The sequence below is a fragment of the Furipterus horrens genome, unplaced genomic scaffold, assembly GCF_987537825.1.
Source record: "Furipterus horrens unplaced genomic scaffold, mFurHor1.1.pri manual_scaffold_17, whole genome shotgun sequence".
NCBI lineage: Eukaryota > Metazoa > Chordata > Mammalia > Chiroptera > Furipteridae > Furipterus > Furipterus horrens.
The window spans coordinates 111,515,221-111,536,705 of NW_028327187.1; the positions used below are offsets into that span (position 1 = coordinate 111,515,221).

Genomic DNA, 21,485 nt, shown 5'->3' on the forward strand with positions numbered 1-21,485 from the left:
TTCAATGCAGGAAAGCCGATCTTCCATTTCCACACAACACCACCTGTTCGGGTTACTCATTTGTGATCATGAAGACACTGGGCCACTGACATCTGCCACTGGACTTTCAGTATTAAACCCTCATGGCTCAGGATCCTTTGTCAGTTGTTCAGCACATTTAAGTACTGATTTAGTAGCTCAGACTTTGCTTGGCGGTATGGATATAAAAGTCCCTGGCCATTAAGGATTTAAAATCTGGCTGGGAAAGCGAGATAGAGGAAGGTAAAGCCATTAAAGAATAATAAAATGATACTTATATATGTATATTCCCCTTTGTGAAGTACTTTTCAAATAAATGATGCTAGGTCAGTATATGAATGGTTGTTAGCATGGTACAGACATATGAATGTTTCATTACAAACCTGTATTATATATAACTACAGAATCCATCGGCAGCCATCCGTCTCCAGAGACGATGGTGTAGCTCCTTAAGAGTCTATCTGCACCGCCAAGAATGGCTGTGCAGTCCAACTCGGGAGTGACACGGTATCTGTCTCCTCCCGTGTTGCATCGACATCTTGTGATGACGCTGGAGTGTCCTCTCCAGTGAAGCTGAAGCTACAGAGCCTGGGCAGGGTGATATGGAGGGTCTGCTGTTGCCCATGCAGCAGACCCCCCCTCTCTTCGCAGCTGAAGGGTCCAAGGGAAAGACGGAGTCAATACAGCTTGGCTTCAGGTGCACCGCAGGAGTTGCCGGTGTTGACTACAACATCAAACCGCCTTAGGGACTCCGGCTCCGAATTTTCTGTCGGGGTTTACTCCCTTAGCCTTTCCCCTGAAGAGGTATGCCGCAAGGCAGCGGAGGTTTTTTGGAGTCAGAGTTTTCCTTCTCTGATGTATAAAACTCAGAAATCATCAAGTCCTGTTTCCTTAACTTAAAGAAGAGCAAACTGGTTCCCATAGAGGTCTCGCAGCTGGTTAGCTGACAACCAAGACTAGAACCTAGGTCTCTGGATCCCCACTTTAGTTGTATTTGACTCTAGCACTTCAGATTCTCAGGTCTTTTGAAAGAACAAGTAAATAATGCTTAAAACGAAATATTTACTACACTTAAGCCATCTTTAGAACCTTCAATTTCACCTCTGTGGACAATTTAGGAAAAAAAAAAAAAGATGCCACATTCTGACTGTCCTGTTTCCAAGCATTCAAAGTGAAAGGGAAAGAGAAAATGAAAATCTTAAAAATCTATTTAGATCACCATTTAAAAAAAAAAGCCTTTTCCATATGTTCTCATGGAGAAATTACTGTAATTTTGTTTTTACATAATTTTATATTCTTAAATTGTGTTTAAAGTATTTCTCATAACAGAGGCCTGACCCTGGTATGAAATTGCCTGACAATAAAAACCAACACCAAAGGGAAAAAAGAGACCTTGAAAACCTTAAAATTGCCTGTAGTTATTCTACGTCTATGTATACAGCATAAAGAAGTAAGTGAGTCACATGCACATATTATTGTCACAGTAAATTCTTCTCACATGGAAATAAATTTTTTTTCTTCCCTCATCACCATTTTAATTATTTATTTGTTTGTTTGTTTGTTTATTTTTAGAGAGAGGGGAAAGGAGAGAGAGGGAGAGAAACATCACTGTGTGCTTACCTCTCACTTGCGCCCCCAACTGGGAACCTGATGTGCAACCTAGTCATGTGTCCTGACTGGGAATTGAACCGGCGATACTTGGCTCGCAGGCCGACGCTCAATCCACTGAGCCACAGCAGCCAGGGCTTAAATTTCTTTATGTACTGCATTTTGCATTTCCCCCTATTTCTTTCCTATGTAACCTTTAGTTATCACCACTTGTCAATTGGTTCAGACCCACTGACAATACAAAACAAAACAAAACAAAACAAAAAAACCCAAAGTAATACAGAAGTGAAGTTTAAAGAAAGGTACCTGAGGAAGATGTTAGCTCTTGCCTTCCTATGAAATTTCAGCTGTTATCAATCACTGCATAACTAAATGTCGGCTCTAGCTCCTGCTTCTTGGGGCTAAGAGTCCTGGCCTAGTTGAAAGATCTCAGAGCTCTGTTGTACCCACAGCACTTGGCAGTGTCCGCTGCTGCAGGCCTCAGCAGAGATTCCTGACTTACTCACTTTGAAGTTAGCCAGAGCTTACTTTTTCTGATTCTAAATTGCTGAGATAATTTGAGGCTCTGAATGCTGATCCTACAGGTCTGACCAGGTAGTTCTGTACTCCTCTTTAAAGGAGCTGGCATGTGGAGCTTCGAGGGCAGCGGATCAGAGAGGTGGTATGGGATTTTCCACTTCCGTTAATGGCAAACTAGCTTGTTGCTGACCAACTCTCCTGAAACGACAAGCTAGAGAACCTCTTTGAAAACATCAGAGACATAGCAAGGCAGTAAGGATTTGCGGGGCCCAAACCCTGGAGAGAAGGGAAATGCAGAGTGAAGCTGTTATTCAGCATCCTTTTCTGCCCAGGGCACTTCCCAAATTGCAAGCAGCCGCACAGAACCTGAGAGCTGAGCCGAGCTTCTAGCAGTTTTAGCATAAAAGGGGACAATAAATGGAGGTCAGAGGCCACCAGGGAGAGGAGTCCAGGTAAATAACCCAGGTTTTCAGTTGAGATGCTCAAGGGGGTCCATTCTAGTAGTAGGGGATGAACCAGAAATAGACCCATTCTCACAGAGACCCAAGCCCAGTCTTCAATCTGCTCCATCCCTGATTGGGTCAGAGGGGCAGTCACCTCCCAACTGAAAGAAGCAAAAGCTAGTCATTTCTGGAAGATAATACTATCCAGAGCCTCAAGTTATTTACAGTTCTTCATATACAAAATCAGGTAGTGAAACAAAAATTGCCTCTTATACCAGGAGGTAAAACTTTGCCCCCAAAACAAGAGAAGAAAATATACAATAGACACAGACTTAGAGAGGTCCCTCATATTAAGGTTTCCAGAGAGGGATTTTACAATGTATTGGAGCTAATTCAAGAAATTAGATGACAAGATGTAACCAGATAAGAAATTCTAGAATTGTAGGATACTATAACTGAAAATTCAGAATTAAATGGGAGCTTCAGAAGCAGACTAGACACAGCTGAAGAGAAGATTGGAGAGCTGAAAATGGCCAGACTGAATATAATGAGAAAACAGAATGGAAAATACAGAAAACGGAGTAGGAATTTCAGGGGACATGTGAAGTGGTGAAATGAAATTGTGCTTAAAATAGTTTTTGGTAACAGAGACCTGACCCTAATATAAAGTTTCCTGCCTCAATAAAAGAAAGAACAACTACAGGGGAAAAACTTGAAAAGCTGAAAGTTAACCTATAGTTTTTCTATTTATATGTAGACAGAATGAAGAAGGAGAGGGAAAAGAGAACGGGACAGAAGCAATATTTGAACTTGTAACGGTTGGGGGCTTTCCAAAATTGGCTAAAATCTTCAAGCCACAGATTTAAGAAAAGCTATGAATCATCTCAACTTAAGTGCATTATAATGATGCTGCTGAAAGCCAAAGATAAGGAGAAAAATTTTATCCGTCAAAAAGAAAAAATTAATAATTTTGTAGGCGCAACAATAGAACTTACATCTGACTTCACAGCGGAAGTCAGAGGACAATACTTCAAAGTGTGAAAGATAAGAAGGCCAGTGTAGAATTCCACGCTCAGTGAAAATATCTTCCCCCCAGATTATATAAAATAAAGACATTTTCAGACAAAAACAGAAAATTTATCTCAGGTGTATGCTAAATGAAATACTGAAGGGCATTCTTTTGGTAGAAGTAACATGATCACAGATGAAGCCAGAGAAGCAGGAAGGGAGAACAACAGAAAAGGTATATCCAGGCGTCAGTCTAAATATAAAAAATATGTAAGTAAATGTAAAGTATATAAAAACAATAAACATGATGTCTTGTAGGTTTTAAAATACATAGAGAATTAAAATATAGACTAACAATAACCAAAAGAAGGATAAGAGGGAATTAAAATGAGGTTAAATGTCCTATTATTCTTACATTGTCTGGGAAGTAGGAACGTTCCAATTTATAGTGAATTCCAATAAGTCAAGGATACATGTCATAAACTCTAGGGTAGATCCTCAAAGAATACTAACAAGAACTTGTATAATTAACAAGTCCATGAGGGGAAGAGGAATAAAATAAAATACTTAAGAGAATGCAAGAAGGGAGGGGAAAAGGACTATATGAAACAGGTGAGAACCATAAAAACCAAATAAAAATATGGTAGATTTAAATCCAAATATATTAGCAAAATTGAGTTTATTATGTCTGTGTTAGAGGGTAGGAACCCGTAGCCAAATTACAAATAGCAATACATTTGTGTAAAGTCACTCATGTTATGTATACACATATAAATACCAGCATGGATGAAGATAACTTAAAATTCCTAATGCGAAGACACCCATGGCAAATTGCTTAATGGGCGTCATCAATTAAATGATTGCTTAAGATTAGTCAAGGCACAAGAGAACTTGAAATGCGATGAAACTTTACTTTATAGGAAAGACGCTTGAGGTGACTTTCTTAAGTGATCCTAAGCATTTGATAATAATCCCAAATATTTATATAGCATTACTAATAATGAGTCATGAAACAAAAAGAAACTTCTAATCTGTCATTAATTATAAGCTAATTTTAATCAACCATGCTAAACACTGAGCTATCTTTCTAATTTCTCTCTAGAAGCAGATATTTCCAAACCATTGTCACTTTAAGAGGAGAGAAATGAGGATGGAGCCAAAATGTTTGAGAAAACAAGTATGATAGACGTGTGTCAGGAGTTAATAGATATCACGTTATTTTTCAGGATTTTGTGATGTTTGTGGAATTTGTCAACTTATTTAAATTTGTAACTTATTGTGATTTATAATCTAACATGATTTCTAAATATTTTAAAACATTCACTTCTCTACCTAACTTTGTATTCATAATTTTATTTGTTTTTCTTAAAAACCATCCTCCAAACAGTCCCCATGAAACCTGCATAAGGTCTTGTCATCGAGGGTTGAAACCACTGTTGTACTGCAGTCACTCTGTTAACCATCAAAAGAAATAAAGATGATTCACAGACCATAACCCAATAGCCCATGTTCTCTCAATAGAACCTGCTAGAATTCATTCATTCCTTTATTCCATCCTTCATGTATCCATCCATTTGAGGCAGGATAGTAAGAAGCAAGAAAAATTCCTTGGCAAGGGGAATGGGGAAACTGATACAGCTGATGCAGACTGGCCTCATCCAGCACCCTGACTCACCTGCCTCCTCTCTTGCACATCCACTCCCTTAAGCATTAAGCCCTCGAGACAATGAGGTTCTGATCCGAATTAAATAATCTTAGGAACAAAGCCTCAGGTCTGTTAGCCACAGAGATAGGGTTTTAATCAAACTGGAGATAACATCTAGGCCTCAGTTGTATTTCACTTCCAGACCCAGAAAAGCAGCAGAACCAGATGTAACAACACCACGGCTGACATCAAGACCAGCTGCAATGACTAATGACTTCCTACCCTAGCACTGACCAATCAGTACAGATCATGGCCATGACCCTAAATGTTAATTTTGATTAATCAGCACATTAAAGGACACATCTGGAAAGCTGATGAATGTTCTATTGAGATTTTCCCCTGTGATCTCCCCTAAAATTCCTGCCTTTAGAAAAACAGATAAAAACCCTTAAGACAAAGGACCCAGTGCATGCTCTCTGTATAGAGCATGCCCATGCCTTCTTTCTTCAGGCGTGTATCTTTGCTTTCTTTTTCCTAAGCTCTAATAGTCCCCAGTAGACTTGCAACCAGGGGAGCAGTAGGCCCTTCTTTTGCCGCTGTAACTTGCTTCCGGAGTCCACGCAGCCCAGCTGGCTCACTTCTGCCTCTGTGACTGTCTTCCTAAAAGGCCAAGGCAGCTCTCTGAATAGCCTAATCGATTCTTCTCTTCAAGTGTACTTTTGCTTTGCATGCTAAATAAACTTCCTTGTGTGCTAGAGTTCTTGGCTCTGAATTCTTTCTTTGACAAACTCAAGAACCAAGATCAGACATCACTGGTAATACATTCACGTATTCAACAAACATTTACCAAGCACGTACTAGAGATTAGGATCTGTTCTAGTGCCAGAGAATATATTAATGAATGAGATAGCCTCCCATTTGTGGGGAGCTTGTCTTTTAGTGGTGGAAAACAGACTGTAAACAAGTGAACAAAATAATTCTCAAGAAAATAATACTGGATTATACTTTCCTATGAGAAATAAAGATATGCATCCATAAAAAATTGCATGGGAATGTTTATGACATTTTTATTCATAACCACCCAAAACTAAAACAAATCCTAATGTCCATTAACTGAAGAATAGATAAACAAACTGTGATGTAGCCATGCAATGGGATACTACTCAGCAATAAAAAAGAATGAACTAGTTAAATGTGCAACAACATGAACTGAAAAAAGCCAAACACAAATAACCACATAGTGTATGATGTTATTCATATGATATTCTAGAAAAGATTAGGAGCTAATGGTGGATGAAAGAAATAGACAACAAAGGACATGCGAGAATTTGAGGGATAATGAAAATATTCTGTGTTGTGATTGTGCTGGTAGTGGTTTTATGACTATATGAGTTTGTCAAAATTCATAGAATTTTGTACACCTAAAAATCTACTGAACGTAAATTACACCTCAATCAACCTGAAAAACTAATGGGATGATAGAATAGTGTTGGTCATACCTTTGGATTGAGTAGCCAGTGAAGACTCCTACAGAAGGTGACCCTTAATGTGTAAAATGAACCAGCAGTTTCTTAGAGGTTTTGAAGAAAATAAAATTATTTTAAGTAGCAGAAAACATCAGATACTAATCACCATAATTTCAAAGCTGACTGCAATAACTTTGGGAGGTAGAAAAAGAGGAATGAGTTTTTTTTTTTCTTTTATTCTGCAAAACATGTTTATGCAAACCCCACGTACCAGGATTTACAAGTGCAAAAATGCAAATTTAGTCTATTTACAAAGGATGTTATTGACAAGCACAGTTCAATAAACCTCACCAAGGAGCCCTTTAAAACTATGGTCTAGGCTTCATGATCAAGCCTGTGCTTTTTTTTTTGCTTCCATGCATATTAAGTTGCCAGAAATGATACTTAATTAATCACATAAAAGTCTACACAGACAGGGTCAAAGTTCTTTGCCGCCTTTCTCTCCATAACAAATTGAATAGGCTCCAATTAAAAGAGCATTTCTGGGAAACCCCACTTCCATTGCACCTGCCCTCTGAGCATTCCCAGAGCCTGCCAGCAGCTGTGACAGGTCCTTCACTGTGGGGATGTTTGCGAGCAAACCGGGGCTCATTCACATGGCGCCTTGGTGTATGACCCAATAATGAGTGTTGAGAAAAACAGGTCTTTATTTATTATATTCCAACCTTGGGGGCGGGGCTGGGAGCACTTCAGCTGGGAGTCCTGTTCTCCCATGAGACCCAGCGCTTCCCTTGCTCCCCAGAAGGCTATAAACCAAAACCAAGCCCAATAGTTCCCCATCGCTTATCTGTCAGCTCTCTCCTTCAGGGTCTGGGGTACATTGTCTTGAGCCCCCTTATAATAGTCCAGGAAAGTATGTGCTGTGTTCTGCTGGATCCTGGGGAAGTCCAGGAAAAGCACAAGTCCTAAGAGAGTGTCCTTTTCATAGGTCCCAAGTTCCAAGAGTCCAGATAGACTCCTGGTCTACAAGGCAAGAGTCCTTAATGGCTTCAGAGTCAGCCGGAGCGGGCATGATCCAAGCAGCAGCGAGCCTGCTTTCCTACTCGCCCAGGCCGCACGGCCGGATCCTGACTACAAAGTGGGTAGCTGCTTGCTGCTTCCCCCATAGGTGCTACATTATCCTACTACATCATGACTGCTACAACATCCTCCTACGTCATGGCACACCTCCATCATGCTTCTCCTCATGGCAGATGGGAATGGAGGGGCCCTTCTACATCCTTTCAAACAGCATAGGCCCCTTCTTCATGGCTTCCCCCGCATTTTAAATGCTGATCCTGAGCACTATACATCATTGTTATGAAAAGTATCTTAAGCCTTATCATCTGCCCTTTTACCCAGGTGGCAGCACATCTATTATCTAGCTACCAGCCTGTCATAAATATGCTAAGTACCTTAAAAGCTCTATTATATCCTTCCCCCATTCCTCAACCATGGGCTGTGGTGACTCTGGGGATTCCTCCCCTGCTCTGTTTCAGGGAGACCGTAGTTAAGTCTCCTTTCAGAGAGGCAACATATTCTTCATAAAAATCATACTATAGAAAAATTATGAACCTATGGCTCATGTAACCTTTCCATCAGAGGGACAAGAAATTAAGTTGTCTTCTCTTATGGGAAAGGATCAGTCTCCTTGCAATTAGTGAAGCTGGGTCTGTAGAATAATTGACGAACCTTTGAAGTTATTGGGTGATCCTAGAAAGGGACCACCTTGGAGTCACTCAGGGTATCTTCCCTCAAAACAGTAGATCTTGCATTTAGTAGCTCCCACATCCCAGGGAAGGGAAATAGCATCAGACTCTGAGTTTTGATGGTTTCTGAAGAAATATTTCCAAATCTCCTGAAGCTAACTGGGACTTGTAGGGAGGAGAACAGGGTTCTAGTCTGACTCTATTCTGAATTTGTTGTGACAAGGCCAAATTCCATCACTTCTTTTTGTCTTTGTGTCAAACATGATTTATAAGAAATATGTATTTGGTCATTCAGATGATCAAAATATATTTCTCATATATTTTGTCTTTATCCACAGTTCCTAGCTCACAATTTTGTTTTGGAATTTCCTAAGCTTTGAGGGTGATGCAGATGTCTTTTGTTATATTAATGAGATGAATTTTGGAAACCACTGAAGGATAGGGGCTGGTCACCAAGAGACCCAATCAGGTGATTGGCAGGTTGAAACTTTCAGTTTTGCCCTCCTCTGGCCCTTTTCCCCCGCTTCCAGGAAGAGGAGAGGGGCTGGAGGTCAAATCAATTGGCAATGGCTAATAATTTAATCAGCCATGACTATGTAATGAAATCTCCATAAAAACTCAAAAGGGGGACTTCCGGCCAAGATAGAGGCGTAGACAGACACGATGTGTCTCCCTCCACAACTACCTCAAAATTAGAGATAACCAGAAGTTTCAGAAAATTAAGCTGCATGTAAGTCCACCTAACAAAGATTTAAAGAAGAAATAGTCATTCAGACAGGTAAGAGGGGCGGAGCCGGGGCGAAGAGGACATGGTGTGGTGGCAGCAGCTGCGGCAGCGGCAGGTTGGTGGAAAGCGCAGTCACATGTTTTAAAAAGTCAGGAGGGACACCTGGGGAGCATTCCCAGCTCCTGACCAGACCCTGCAAATCACTGTCCCAGCCCCAGGGAAAATCAAGCCTCATAGCTTCTGACTGTGCAGACCAGTGGGGGGTTGGGGTGGAGGCAGAAACTGCCGGTCTCTGAGCAGAGTTCGCTTATTTAAAGGGCCCCCATGGTCCTAGAACATCCGCAGACCCAACCACTCTGGAAACGACAGCCAGGGCAGCAGCTAGAGGGGCGCCAATCCGGTGTGGAAGTGGGAAAGTGCCTGGAAAAGGGGTGACTGCTGAGCAAGCGGCATTGTTCCTTCTCGGACCCCTCCCCCAAATACAGCACCACAACGTGGTGAAACAGGTCGCTCTGCACTGACGAATCCCTAAGGCTCCACCCCCTATAACGTAAGAGGTGCAACAACCCTTGCCCAAATCACAGAGGCAAACACAGAAAGATGAGGAGACAGAGAAGTGTGACCCAGAAGCAGGGGCACATCAAGGTCCCAGTGGCACAACTAAGCAATGAGCAGATAGCATGCCTAATGGATGAGGAGATAGACAACCTAACAGAAGCACAGTTTAAGGCACTGGTGATTAGGATGCTCACAACTCTAACAACAAAAATTAAACAGGACGGGGAAAGAATGAAGCTATCCTGGTTGAAAGGAAGTAAAATCCATATGAAACAAGTGGTGAAGGAAAGGAAATCAGGGTTCAAATGAACAAATTGGAACATAATGAAGAAACAAACAGTCAACCAGAACAGGAGGAAATAAGAATTTTTTTTAAAATGAGGAGAGGCTTAGAAACCTCTGGGACAGCTATAAATGTGCCAACATCCGAATCATAAGGTTGCCAGAAGGTGAAGAGAGAGAGAAAGAAATTGAAAAATTATGTGAAAAAATAATGAAGGAAAACTTCCCTAATTTGGGGAAGGAAATGGACATATGGGTCCAGGAAGTACAGAGAGTCCCAAACAAACTAGACCCAGGGAGGACCACCCCAAGAGGAGAATTACTTACAAAGGAGTACTAAAAGACTGTCAGCTGATTTCTCAAGAGAAAATTTGCAGGCAAGAAGGGACTGACAAGAAATATTCAAAGTGATGAAAAGCAAGGCCCTACAACCACGATTACTCTATCCAGCAAAGCTATCATTCAGAATGGAAGGGCAGATAAAGTGCTTCCCAGACAAAGTAAAGCTGAGGGAGTTCATCATCACCAAGCCATTATTATATGAAATGTTAAAGGGACTTATTTAAGAAAAAGGATATCAAAACTATGAACATTAAAATGAAAACAGTATCACAACTATCAACAACGGAGGCTAGGGAATGGAACAAAGGGAAACTAAGAAGACAACTCGAATGGGAACAGAATGATAGGTGTGAGGAGCTTGTGGGGGGAGGGCAGCTGGGATGGGGCGGGGGAGAGGGAGGGAAATGGTGCAGGAATTAAGAAGCAAGGTAGGAGGGTGGGGAATAGACAAGGGGATGCTGAGAAGAGCTTTATGCATAACCCATGGATGTGGACTAAGGGTGGGGGGTTGCTGGGTGGAGGGGAGCAAAGGGAAAAGAAATTGGGACAATTGTAACAGCATAATCAATAAAAATTACAAAAAAAAATAATCCTCAAAAGGACAACTTCTGGGTTGGTGAATGCTTAAAGATGTGGCCAGAGCAGTGCACTGGAGAACCTATAGAAACTCCATGCTCTTTACCCATACCTTACCCTGAGTTATATTCTTTTATAGTAAACTGGTAATCTAGTAAGGAAAATGCTTCTCTGAGTTCTGTGAGCCACTCTAGCAAATTCATCGAACCAAGGAGAGGGGATTATGAGAACATTTGATTTATAGCCAGTTAGTCAGAAGTATAGGTAACAACCTAGACTTGTGACTGGTGTCTAAAGTCGGGGCCTGGGAGTGGGTTTTGAAGCCTTGTAGGACTGAGCCTTCAACCTGTGGAATTTGTTGCAATCTCCAGTCAGACTGTGTCAGAGTTGAGTTGAATTCTCAGATAACCATGTGGTACTCTGAGAATTGCTTGTTGGAGGTATAGGGAATCCCCTCCTCCAATTGAAAATTGAGTCTCAGAACACTATTTACAAGGCTCTGAACTTTATTTGTAGCCATTGCACTTCATCATTTTGTTACTGCTCAAACATCAACCAAGTTGTATTTATTGTCCTCTTACTAGATGTAAGGTGGGTCTGGCTGTCATAGAAGACCGAGAACTCATGGAGCTTCCCATGTGATTAAGGAAGTATAAAATGCATCTATAAAAATGGCCTAGTAATACAAGGTAGGATAGATTTGGTAATTCATGAACAGGCAAAAGCATCTTGGGAAGGGAAAAAGAAAAGATCAGTGAATGCTTTATAGAAGGGAAGGCATTTAAAGTGAGCCTTGAAGGATTGCTAGCATTTGGACAGATGGAGGGAATAGAGCGTGGCCATCAGGGAGGGGGGAATAAAGTCAGAGAGGGGAGAAGTCAGGTGGCACATGTGCAAGACAATGAGAAGCAGAGTTTAGCTGGAGCAGTGTCTGTTTTGGCAAGACTTAGGATAGGAAGATAGACAGACTGGCAGGTGGAAGAGGACCTGACCAAAGACAATGGAAGGATCAGATAGAACTTCATAATGCAGACCCAGAAAGTGAACTCCACATGTATTCTTTAGGTCTCCAAACCTCATTGATGGGATGCCTAAATTCCCCAATCCTTTGGCTGGCGATTGGATCGGGCTGCCTGAAGACTGGAAGAGCTTATGCAGCTGGGAAGCATTTGATATTTGCTTATCTGAGGAATTCCTGATCCCCTCAATGAGCAAGAGCAGCTAGCATGGATATTGAGGAAGAGATTTGGACTCTAAGGCACAGAGCAAACTCTCTTCTGCACCGTCTCATAGAACTTTCTGCAATGATGGAAATGTTCAGTCTCTGCACTGTCCTGTCCAGTAGAGCCACATATTGCTACTGAGCACTTGACATGTGGTTTGTGTGACTAGAGAACTGAATTTTTAGTTTTCTTTAAGTTACTTTAAATAACTACATGTGGTTAGTGGGTCGCATGTTGGACCATGCAGCTCTAGGTGTCAGGAAAGGCTGAAAACTACCTTATCTCATAAATTCCTGGCAGTAAATTCAAAGAATCTGCACATCAAGAAGTCTGCATAAATGTTACACTTTCCTGTTTCTTTACACATTCCAAATGACAAGGGAGGGGGAACTTATGAACAATTTTTCATGAGATCAAACAAGGACCACGTTACAGTAGAACTGCTACATCTGTCTGTCTTTAGGATTCATTCTGCCAGCTCCATTCTAGCAGAAAGAGCACTGCATAATGATACTGAAGCAGGCACAACATAACTTGGCCATTATATGCTGTCAGTGTTAAATCCAGCTTTAAACTTGACACTTACTGGAAAAGAAAACACTCACTTTATTCACCCTTTTCCTGCTGAGGGTCCAATTCAGCTCTTAAATTTCATTTACACATTACTGAGGCACCTAGTACAGAGATGGGCACCTCGTACGAAAGACCATTATGCAAAAAGTATATCTATATCCATCCAACCATTCACCTATCTATCCAACCGTCTCTCCACTGTCTGTTCATCCATTCACCCATCCATCCATCCATTTATCTTTCCGTCTACCCACCCATCTATTTATCCCCCGAATCTATTTACTGACTCACAAAGAATAGTTTTTCTCTCATTTACATAAATAATGATAGCTTAATAGAGAGGAACAGAGAAGAAGCAAATGACTGTAGGATACATTTTTAAGAGTATGCTTTCAGATAAGTTCCAAAAAAAATGGGGGAGAATAATAATAATGAGAAGGAAAAAGTGTGCATAAATTAACCATAATTTTAATTAATATTTGTTGACCACTCATTTGGTACAAGGAACCATGTGAGGCACTGTGGAAGATATAATATATAAGAAGTCTCTGCCCTTGACATTATTAATAATACACTTGAAAAGTTAAAGCAATGAATACATAAGAGGCTAAAAAAAGACAAACAAGTGAAATATTTCGAAACAGCAAGATGAAAGAAGTCATAAGACAATTCATGTCTCAGATAATAAGTCTCATGTTTAAAGAGGATCCGGAAATTTGGGCTAGAATGGTCCAACTTAGGGCTTTAAGAAGGAGGCTTGAGCCAGATTCCAAATGACAGGCAAAATGACAGATTTCTTTAAATGCCATAAATTTTAAAACTTGGAAGGATCTTTGAAATCATCTAGATCAACTCTATTATTTTACAGATAACTCAACTAAGGTCAGAGAGTTAAGTGACATGGTTTGACTCCTTTTCCCAGGTAGTAAAGGCAGAAAAAAGCCCGAAGTGCAGGGCTATAGATGCCCATTCCAAGCCACATATCACATGGGACGGGAAGTGGAGCACGTGTTCTATTTAGGAAAGGGCAAAGCATTGGGGAAAGTGAGTGCAACCCAGTATAAGCAAGGATGCAGAGACAGGAACTCAGTGTAACCACTGTGTATGAGGAAGAGAGCATGAAAGGAGAGGGAGGGCAGGGACCTATCTGAAGGAGTTTGAATGCAAATCTGCAGTTGGTTGGCTGTGCGGAAGACAGAATTCTGCTTTCTGGACTGTCTTGAAGTCTCCCTTTGACACAGTGGCAGCAGTGTAAACTTTTCTAGAAAATTTTTATTCTTTTCATATTAACAGGGACTCCAGCTTACCTGGGGAAGGGGAGGAGTACAGAAGGGAGGTTGGGAGGAGTATTGGCATTGCTGGTCAACCTATGGGAGCAGGATGGGTGATTATTGCTGTGCCCTGATTGAGTAGATTTAGGATAGGGGCTAAGAATCCCTATATTTTTAAAGCTCCTCAATGACTTTGATGATCATAGTTTGGAGGGTCTTCTGGTTTACCCTTTTAGCAATCTATCCACTACAGACTACCACTTTGGAAAACTCTTTGACAATATTTACTAAGTATATGCCCCTTATGATCTTGCAATTCCACTCCCAGGCATATACCCAAGAGAAATAAACACTTAAGCAGTTTAAAAGGCATAAATAAGAATATACAGAAAAGGTTATTATCAACCCCAAATTGGAAACAACCCAACATTCATCAGCATTGGAATGGATAAATAAATCGAGGTACATTCATATAATGGAATACTACCTGGTGATGAAAAAGAACAACCCATTGCTATATGCACCAAGATGGATATAATGATAAACATAACAAGGATAATCTAGCAAAAATAATCCATGGTAATTGAACTCAGAATAGTGATTGCCTCTTTATGAGAGTGGGTATTACCTAGAAAGGAGCATAAAAGAAACTCATAGGGTGCTGGAAGTGTTCCATATCTCCATCTGGGTGGTAGTTATGTTGTTATACAGACATGGGTAAGAATATATTGAACAAGTACCCTTGTTCAGTTTACTGTATATAGATTACACTTTATTGCCTTATTGAGAAAAAATAGATATTGTATATGTGTGGATATATATATTTGCCCTGCCAACCTCATGAGTTTTTAATTTTATTTTTTGGTTATTCAATTACAGTTGTCCCATTTCCCCCCATTATCCCCCCACCCAGCCCACCCCTTCTCCCGCAATCATATCCCTCCCCGTTGTCCATGTCCGTGAGTCATTTATACACGTTCCTTGACTAGACCCTTCCCTTACTTATCCCCCTTCTCTCCCTCCCCCCTCCCCCCTATTGACTGCTATTCTGCTCTTTGTTCTATTTAGTTCTTTTGTTTGTGTTGAGGTTTTAAGGCTCCAACATCTTTTAAAAATGAGATAAACAGATAAGCACAGTCTTAAATTATTTAAGCAGCCCAATCCTTATTCTTGTTGATATTGGTTAGATGCACTACCTGTAGTTCAGGCGATCCATCGGCCTTTTGAAGCCTTAGTGAAACACAAAAAGTTAGTTATATGGAAGCTCATAGTAATTTCTGGCCTTAGGAAGGACATACAGTAACTATAAACTCACTGAGAACACACTAGAGCTGGCAAAGCATGCAACTCGGCTTTTGAAAGTGCCTTTTGCCGATGGTGAATTTGGTCTGCTTTGAAACTCCACAGAGGGGTTCCGTGCAACTGCGTCTTGACACCCCACATCCTCACTTTCCTCTCTGCTCCCACCCTCCACCCCCACCACCAAGAGAGTAAACACCATCTGTACTACGCTCTCACAACCCCGGAAACAAACATCTCATCTTCTCATCAAGAAAATTCCCCTCATCCTGAGGTGCCCTCGGCCATTGGTAACGAGCCCCAGACCTTCTGCCAGCTCCAAGGTTTGCCTGCCCTGAATCAACACTCGAAACTGCTCGTGGGCAAACGTTCAGGGTCACAGAAGGCTGGAGGTGAGGAGCGGGAAAGGAGAGACCCTGCCCAGCGGGCATGATGTGCAAACCTCATCTCTGGGCTGTTAGTTTTCAATCTTTGAAAAATGTTGTGTGTGTTGAGCAGTGTACTTCAGGCAGCTAAGTATAAACACATGTCTACAAATACTGATAACACTATCTTATTTGTCCATTACTCAACAATGCCAGATCACCTGGGGACTGTTTCTCTATAAAATGAGAATTCAGCACCACATGTATTAAAATGTGGGACATTTTCTTTGGGGCATAAATTTTCAAGAGCTGCTTCTGTGTCTTTCCTGGTACACTTTCAAATGCTTATGTGTCTTTAACACCATAACATACGGTTGATTCTAAAAGAAAACTTTATAGTCTTTGGTTCACTGTACCAATTTTTCTTAATTTGACCATCTGGTCTATGATGTGTCTGGAGTCTATTCATTAGTATGTCCAGTTCCTAGAGCTCAGAAGTACATAAGACATGTTCAGCAACTTGTATGAATAACCTGCAGGTATTTCCTGACTGGTTAATTCAAGCAGGTATTCAAAGAATGAATACATATTTTTAAGAATGAATAAATATAAATTGTTAAACAATAGGTTCACCTAAGAAATGCAGTTCACAAATATGTATATTTACCAGACTAAAACATTGTGCTGACTCCCCTCCACCCCCCAAAAAAACTCTAAAGGTACTGTATATGGAAGTATATTACCAAAGATAATAAAATTCAAAATCAATCTTAAATGGAGCTTTGTTAAGAAAAAAAAATTCAATAATGCTTGAATTCACTTAAGAGATTCTTAGAAAAACCAGCACACAAACTGTTTGGTTACAGACAACCTAGTGTCAAGAATAAAAATAAAGTTTAAAAATAATGAGCTGTGAGAAAAGTTAACTGAGGAAAATGAATTTCAAGGAAATGGCACTTATCTTCTCCTGTTGGTCACTTCTGAAATAATGTTTTGAATTAGAAATGCAGTGTGGCTTTTCTGTTCTCTGAAGATTCTGAATTGCTTCTAAGTAACATTTGCCTGGGGTTTAAACTCTATTAGTTGTGATTTTTTCCCCCTCACTGGTCAATTTAAGTTCACAGGGAGGGAGAAGTTAGGGAAAAGCCATGCTAAATCCATTTGTCCCCAGAAAATGCACCTCCATCTTGTGCTGAGATTTTTCTCTCACTTGCCCCCTTTTTCCCCTGCCCTCCATTCACTTTTCTTTCCCAAACCAACATGTCCAATTCAAGAAGTAATCCTCAGGACAAAAACATGCCTGGAAGAGAATCTGAGTTGGAGTGAAACTTCCCTTTGTGCAGACAACTCCTTCTGTCCCAAGGTGGCAGCTCACTTACCGAGTCACCCAGCACCCTCAGAGAGAATGTGACTGTCCTCCAGTACTCACCTGTCTGCTGAGAGAGCCGTGAGAGTGAAGACAGACACCCCCACTGAGGTCAGCTGTATAAAGGGGATCAGTTTGCAGCCAATCCTGCCAAACAGCCATCTGTCGGCCAGGTACCTGCTGGCATCCACAGGAGCACATGTTACGAGGAGGAGCAGGTCTCCTAAAGCCAGACTGGAGATGAACAGGTTGGGCACATTTCGCATGGACTTCACGGTACAAAAGATCTTGATCAGGGTGATGTTGCCAACGAGGCCTATCAGAATGATGACCCCGTAAAGTGCAGGGATGACATAGAGGATGCCGCGGTGGAGCCAGTCTTCGTTTGCGGGGACATCCGCACTGTCGTTGGAGATGTTGCAGGGCATGTCCTGAAGGAAGCAGTCATTCACAGCCATCCTCTAGGTTCTTTCTTTCCCACCTAAAAAGTGTCCCGAGATGCTGCTTTCTTAACTTTTGATTTTGCAGTTGGGTGAGGATGAGGACAAAATCTCTGCTAGGCTCTTCGTCTTCTTTAATAAAAATACTCTGAATACATAATAGGATATGGCATTCCAAACTGTTTGTCACTATTTTGAGGCTGGTGCTACTCTGGCCTTAAAATGACCAATGCAATGCATTTCTAAATCCAGTAAAAAAAAAAGGGTTTAGAATGAAACCCACTCTGTATCAACTCTTTCTATCTCCATTCCAGTCTGAGTCTCTGTCACTGCAGTTAACTAAGAACTTTTGGTCTGCTATTTTCACACTGCGTTTCCTGTCTTTCCTGAGACTTAGAACCTGAAGGTTTAAAGTGGGTAGAAAAAAACTGCACCGAGAAAGCCTCAAATCCTATAGGCAGGATGCTTTGCACGTCACCGGCTTCACTAGCAAACGGCAGCTGTGCAGAGCTGAGGTTCTGAAGAGGACCCGGGGCTACTTATAGACAGAGGATGCCAGCCCCCTGCTGGACACTTCAATCACTGCCCAGTCGCCTGCTCTCCACCAGCAGTCTGGGCTTCCTACTCCCACAAGGGCTTTTGAATACATACCTTTGGCTTTTCATTTAAGATGCAGCGCCTATGGTAGGTATGGAATGAGTGTTGTTAGCACCACGCGAAGCTTCTGGAAATCTTTCTGATGCTGTGCTCACAAACTCAGATGGAACTCACATCCCATTTTCTCATGTTTTCCAATACATTAGAACGACATTGTTAGGTAAGGTTGCTATAAAATGATGTCTGTCTCTGAAGTAAATGCACACAGATACATAAGGAGTCCATGTGTGAGCTTGTCCCACTCAGCCTTCCCACTGCCTCTTTGAATACGGATACTTACTACTGAGGAAAAATAAGCACGAGACGCGTGCCTTAAACCTTCAGCAGCTGACCTCCGGGAAAACCAGAAGCAGAATACACACATGCTCTTTCCTGTAGGTTTCCCAGGCCATTCTCGTTCCCTCTAGCAGGAGAAATTAAATCAAGAGCCAGCTGTGTTCTTAACTCTCAAATATCTTTTCCAGAAAAACAGGCCTTTTCTCATTGGATTTAAAACTGACGTGAATTGTCATTTTGATGCAGTTATTTACAATTTTTGCTGAGTGCTTGATATGTTTTATAGTAAATTTCTTCTTAAGCCCTGAGTAGGAAAATGAACTGTAAAGGTGGTACAGGTGGAATACCGAGGAATTAGGGCGTAGAAAGAAATAACTTCAAGTGGACAGGGTGCCACGAAAGGCTTTACTGAGGAGGTAGTGTTAGATCGAAGCTTCCACCTTTAACCAACAAGTTATAAGTACATTACAAAGGTCTATCCACAAGACTTAACGTGGAGCCAGCTCGACCACAGGAATATCACAGAAAGCCAGTTACTACCAGGTGTTGCCACCGAAGCTTGGTTTTCTTTTTTTCAGGATCAGTAGGAATAAAGAAACTTGCACTTATCACCATGCCAGGGCCCAGCAAGAAAGCCTCCGACTGTGTTGTCATGGAAATTTTCAGTGGCAGGTTACAATTCTGAGATGGTTGCCATGCTCCTTCCATAAATCCAAAGGGTTTATGCTCCTTTCAGCCAGCAGTAGAGTTTGATGCTGCATGCCCGGAGGGGGTAGAGCTTCTCAGTGGAGATCAGCATTACCAGTAATGAGTCAATAACCATGAGCCTAGTGGTGTTCATTAGTTGCCACAAGCATGTCTCCCCTCCGCCCCCATTTTTTATTTAAACTTTAATGTATTATTGTATTTTTGCCATTACCATTTTATGCCCTTTATACCCTGTTCCCCTCAGCAATCACCACACTGTTGTCCATGTACATGAGCCCTTAATTATATCTTAACACAGTATATGGACGCTGTGCCAAAATCCTGGCTCCCTCATTTATTACCTTGGTAAGTTACTGGGTGTCTTAAGCTTCAAGCTCCTTATCTGTAAACTTGGAACAATTTGAGCAGTTAAGCAAAATTATCCATGTTAAGACTTCACAGTACTTGCCACAGAGTAAGTGCTCGATTAATATTAGCTGCTATTACCATAACTACTATTATTGTTGCGATTGAGAGATTTTTATTTTTATTTATTTTTTAACGATTTTATTTATTATCTACTTTTAGAGAGAGGGGAAGGGAGGGAGAAAGAGAGGGAGAGAAACATCGATCTGTTGTGTCCCACACACGCCCTGACGGGGACTGAACCCACAATTCGGGCATGTATTGCAACTGGGAATCAAACCAGCAACCGTTCACTTTGTGGGACAATGCCCAGCCAACTGAGCCACAGCGGTCAGGGCTATTTAAAAACAAATATTATTGTTATTTTACTTTAGAAAAGCCCAATACAGTCAGAAGAGCAACTGACCTCAGATCAATAGGCAAAAGGTTTACATACATGTAAAATAGCAACTCCTCAATTCGCTATAAAGGCATTTATCAAATATCCACCAGTTTCCAGGCACTATGTAAGAGCTTGAGAAAAATAACATGAAGATACATGTTATTTTAAGACCCATCATGATCCCAACTACTCAATTCATAGTCAGAGGACTTGGTTTCAAAAAATAACACAAGAAAGGTTTTCACATAAATTCTGCAAATGCTTCTCTTTGTTCTATAGCGGATTAATAATTATGCTTCTTGAAATTGCTCTGATGGCTTTCTTCTCTGCTCATTTACATTTCTTATCGATGATAATGATTACTTCTGGCATCCTCCCCCCCTCCCATCATTATTGGAGGAATAGCTTTGTATGAATCATGTTAAAACTCATAGGAGTTCACCACCCTCAAACTGGAAGACCAGTTTGACCTTTAACTGCCCAAGGTCATCCGGAGAATTTGGAAGAGGCAGTAACAGCCAGCACCTGGCTCCAATATTATATTAAACCTGGTATCTTGGAGCCTTTTAACCTTCTGAAAGTTCCTTGAGTATTATTCAAATAGAAATAAACTCTAGCTTCTTTAAAAAAAAAAAAGTCACGATTTAGATCCCATCCCCTCCTTATAATGAAGTAACCATCTTTTCTCCAGAGAAGGTGACATTTGATCTTAAAGGTTAAGTGTTTGGCAGAACCTTTTGAATGGAGAAAACAGAATGTTCTTAGGGCACAGGCATAAAGGAAAGAGCACGGAATTGAGCAGGGGACAGCTACAAGCCCAGAAAGGCCATCCAGATGGGAAGAGACAGGATGGGAAAAGAGCAGTGTGAAATGTAGCTAGAGGCAGATTTGGGTGAGATCGTGATGGATCTTGTTTTTTGTTAAGTTTGGTCCTGAGGGCATATTTTCGGTTCACAAACAGGACTTCTGGATGTTGTTTCTCGTTATTTCTTTAGATTCCCCTCTATATTGAGTCAGCCTTGCTTCTTAAATCCAACTGGACCATTACTTTTTCTTCCCATGTAAGTTAAGCCGATACTGAAATATATTGATTTGTCAGGGCTGGTAGACTTATGTGTTCCACAGTCTTACAGACTTGTTCTAATGATGTTTTAGGAGTGAAGATATATTAAGGTTCAACACCTAATATTTTCTGGGAGCAAGGATGTTGCAAAACGAATTACAGCATTTTGATGTCATTTCAACTAACTGGCTATAATGATTCTTTCCTTCCCTACCATCATGTGTCACCTTCCAGTAGATCACCAACCATTTAGACATTTGCTTAGCTTTTTATTTAATGGTGAACACGAGATGCCTTTGACTTATGAAAATGACATAGAACAAATATAATACAAAGTCACTGTCCTCAGGGACATCAGTTTCTCAATAGAATCAAAACGTGACTCAGCATCCTTTCTTATGTGTCAGGGCAGGGGTGTCACTGCTCATTCTATTTCAGTCAAGCAAGTCACATTTTCCATTCTTCCAGAAAGATGGATTTTCTGTGGGACTTGAATATGAGGGGGCAGTGACTTGGT

General features: G+C 41.1%; 1 protein-coding gene across 1 annotated transcript in view; it reads right to left on the minus strand.

The window, feature by feature from the left end:
* Nucleotides 1-17,495, minus strand: part of GRPR (gastrin releasing peptide receptor) — a 34,584-nt gene extending 17,089 nt beyond the window's left edge. The window contains exon 1 of the mRNA XM_090264974.1: nt 17,101-17,495. Within this exon, the coding sequence (XP_090121100.1) occupies nt 17,101-17,495 (395 nt within the window). The remainder of the gene's footprint in view (nt 1-17,100) is intronic.
* Nucleotides 17,496-21,485: the final 3,990 nt, after the last annotated feature.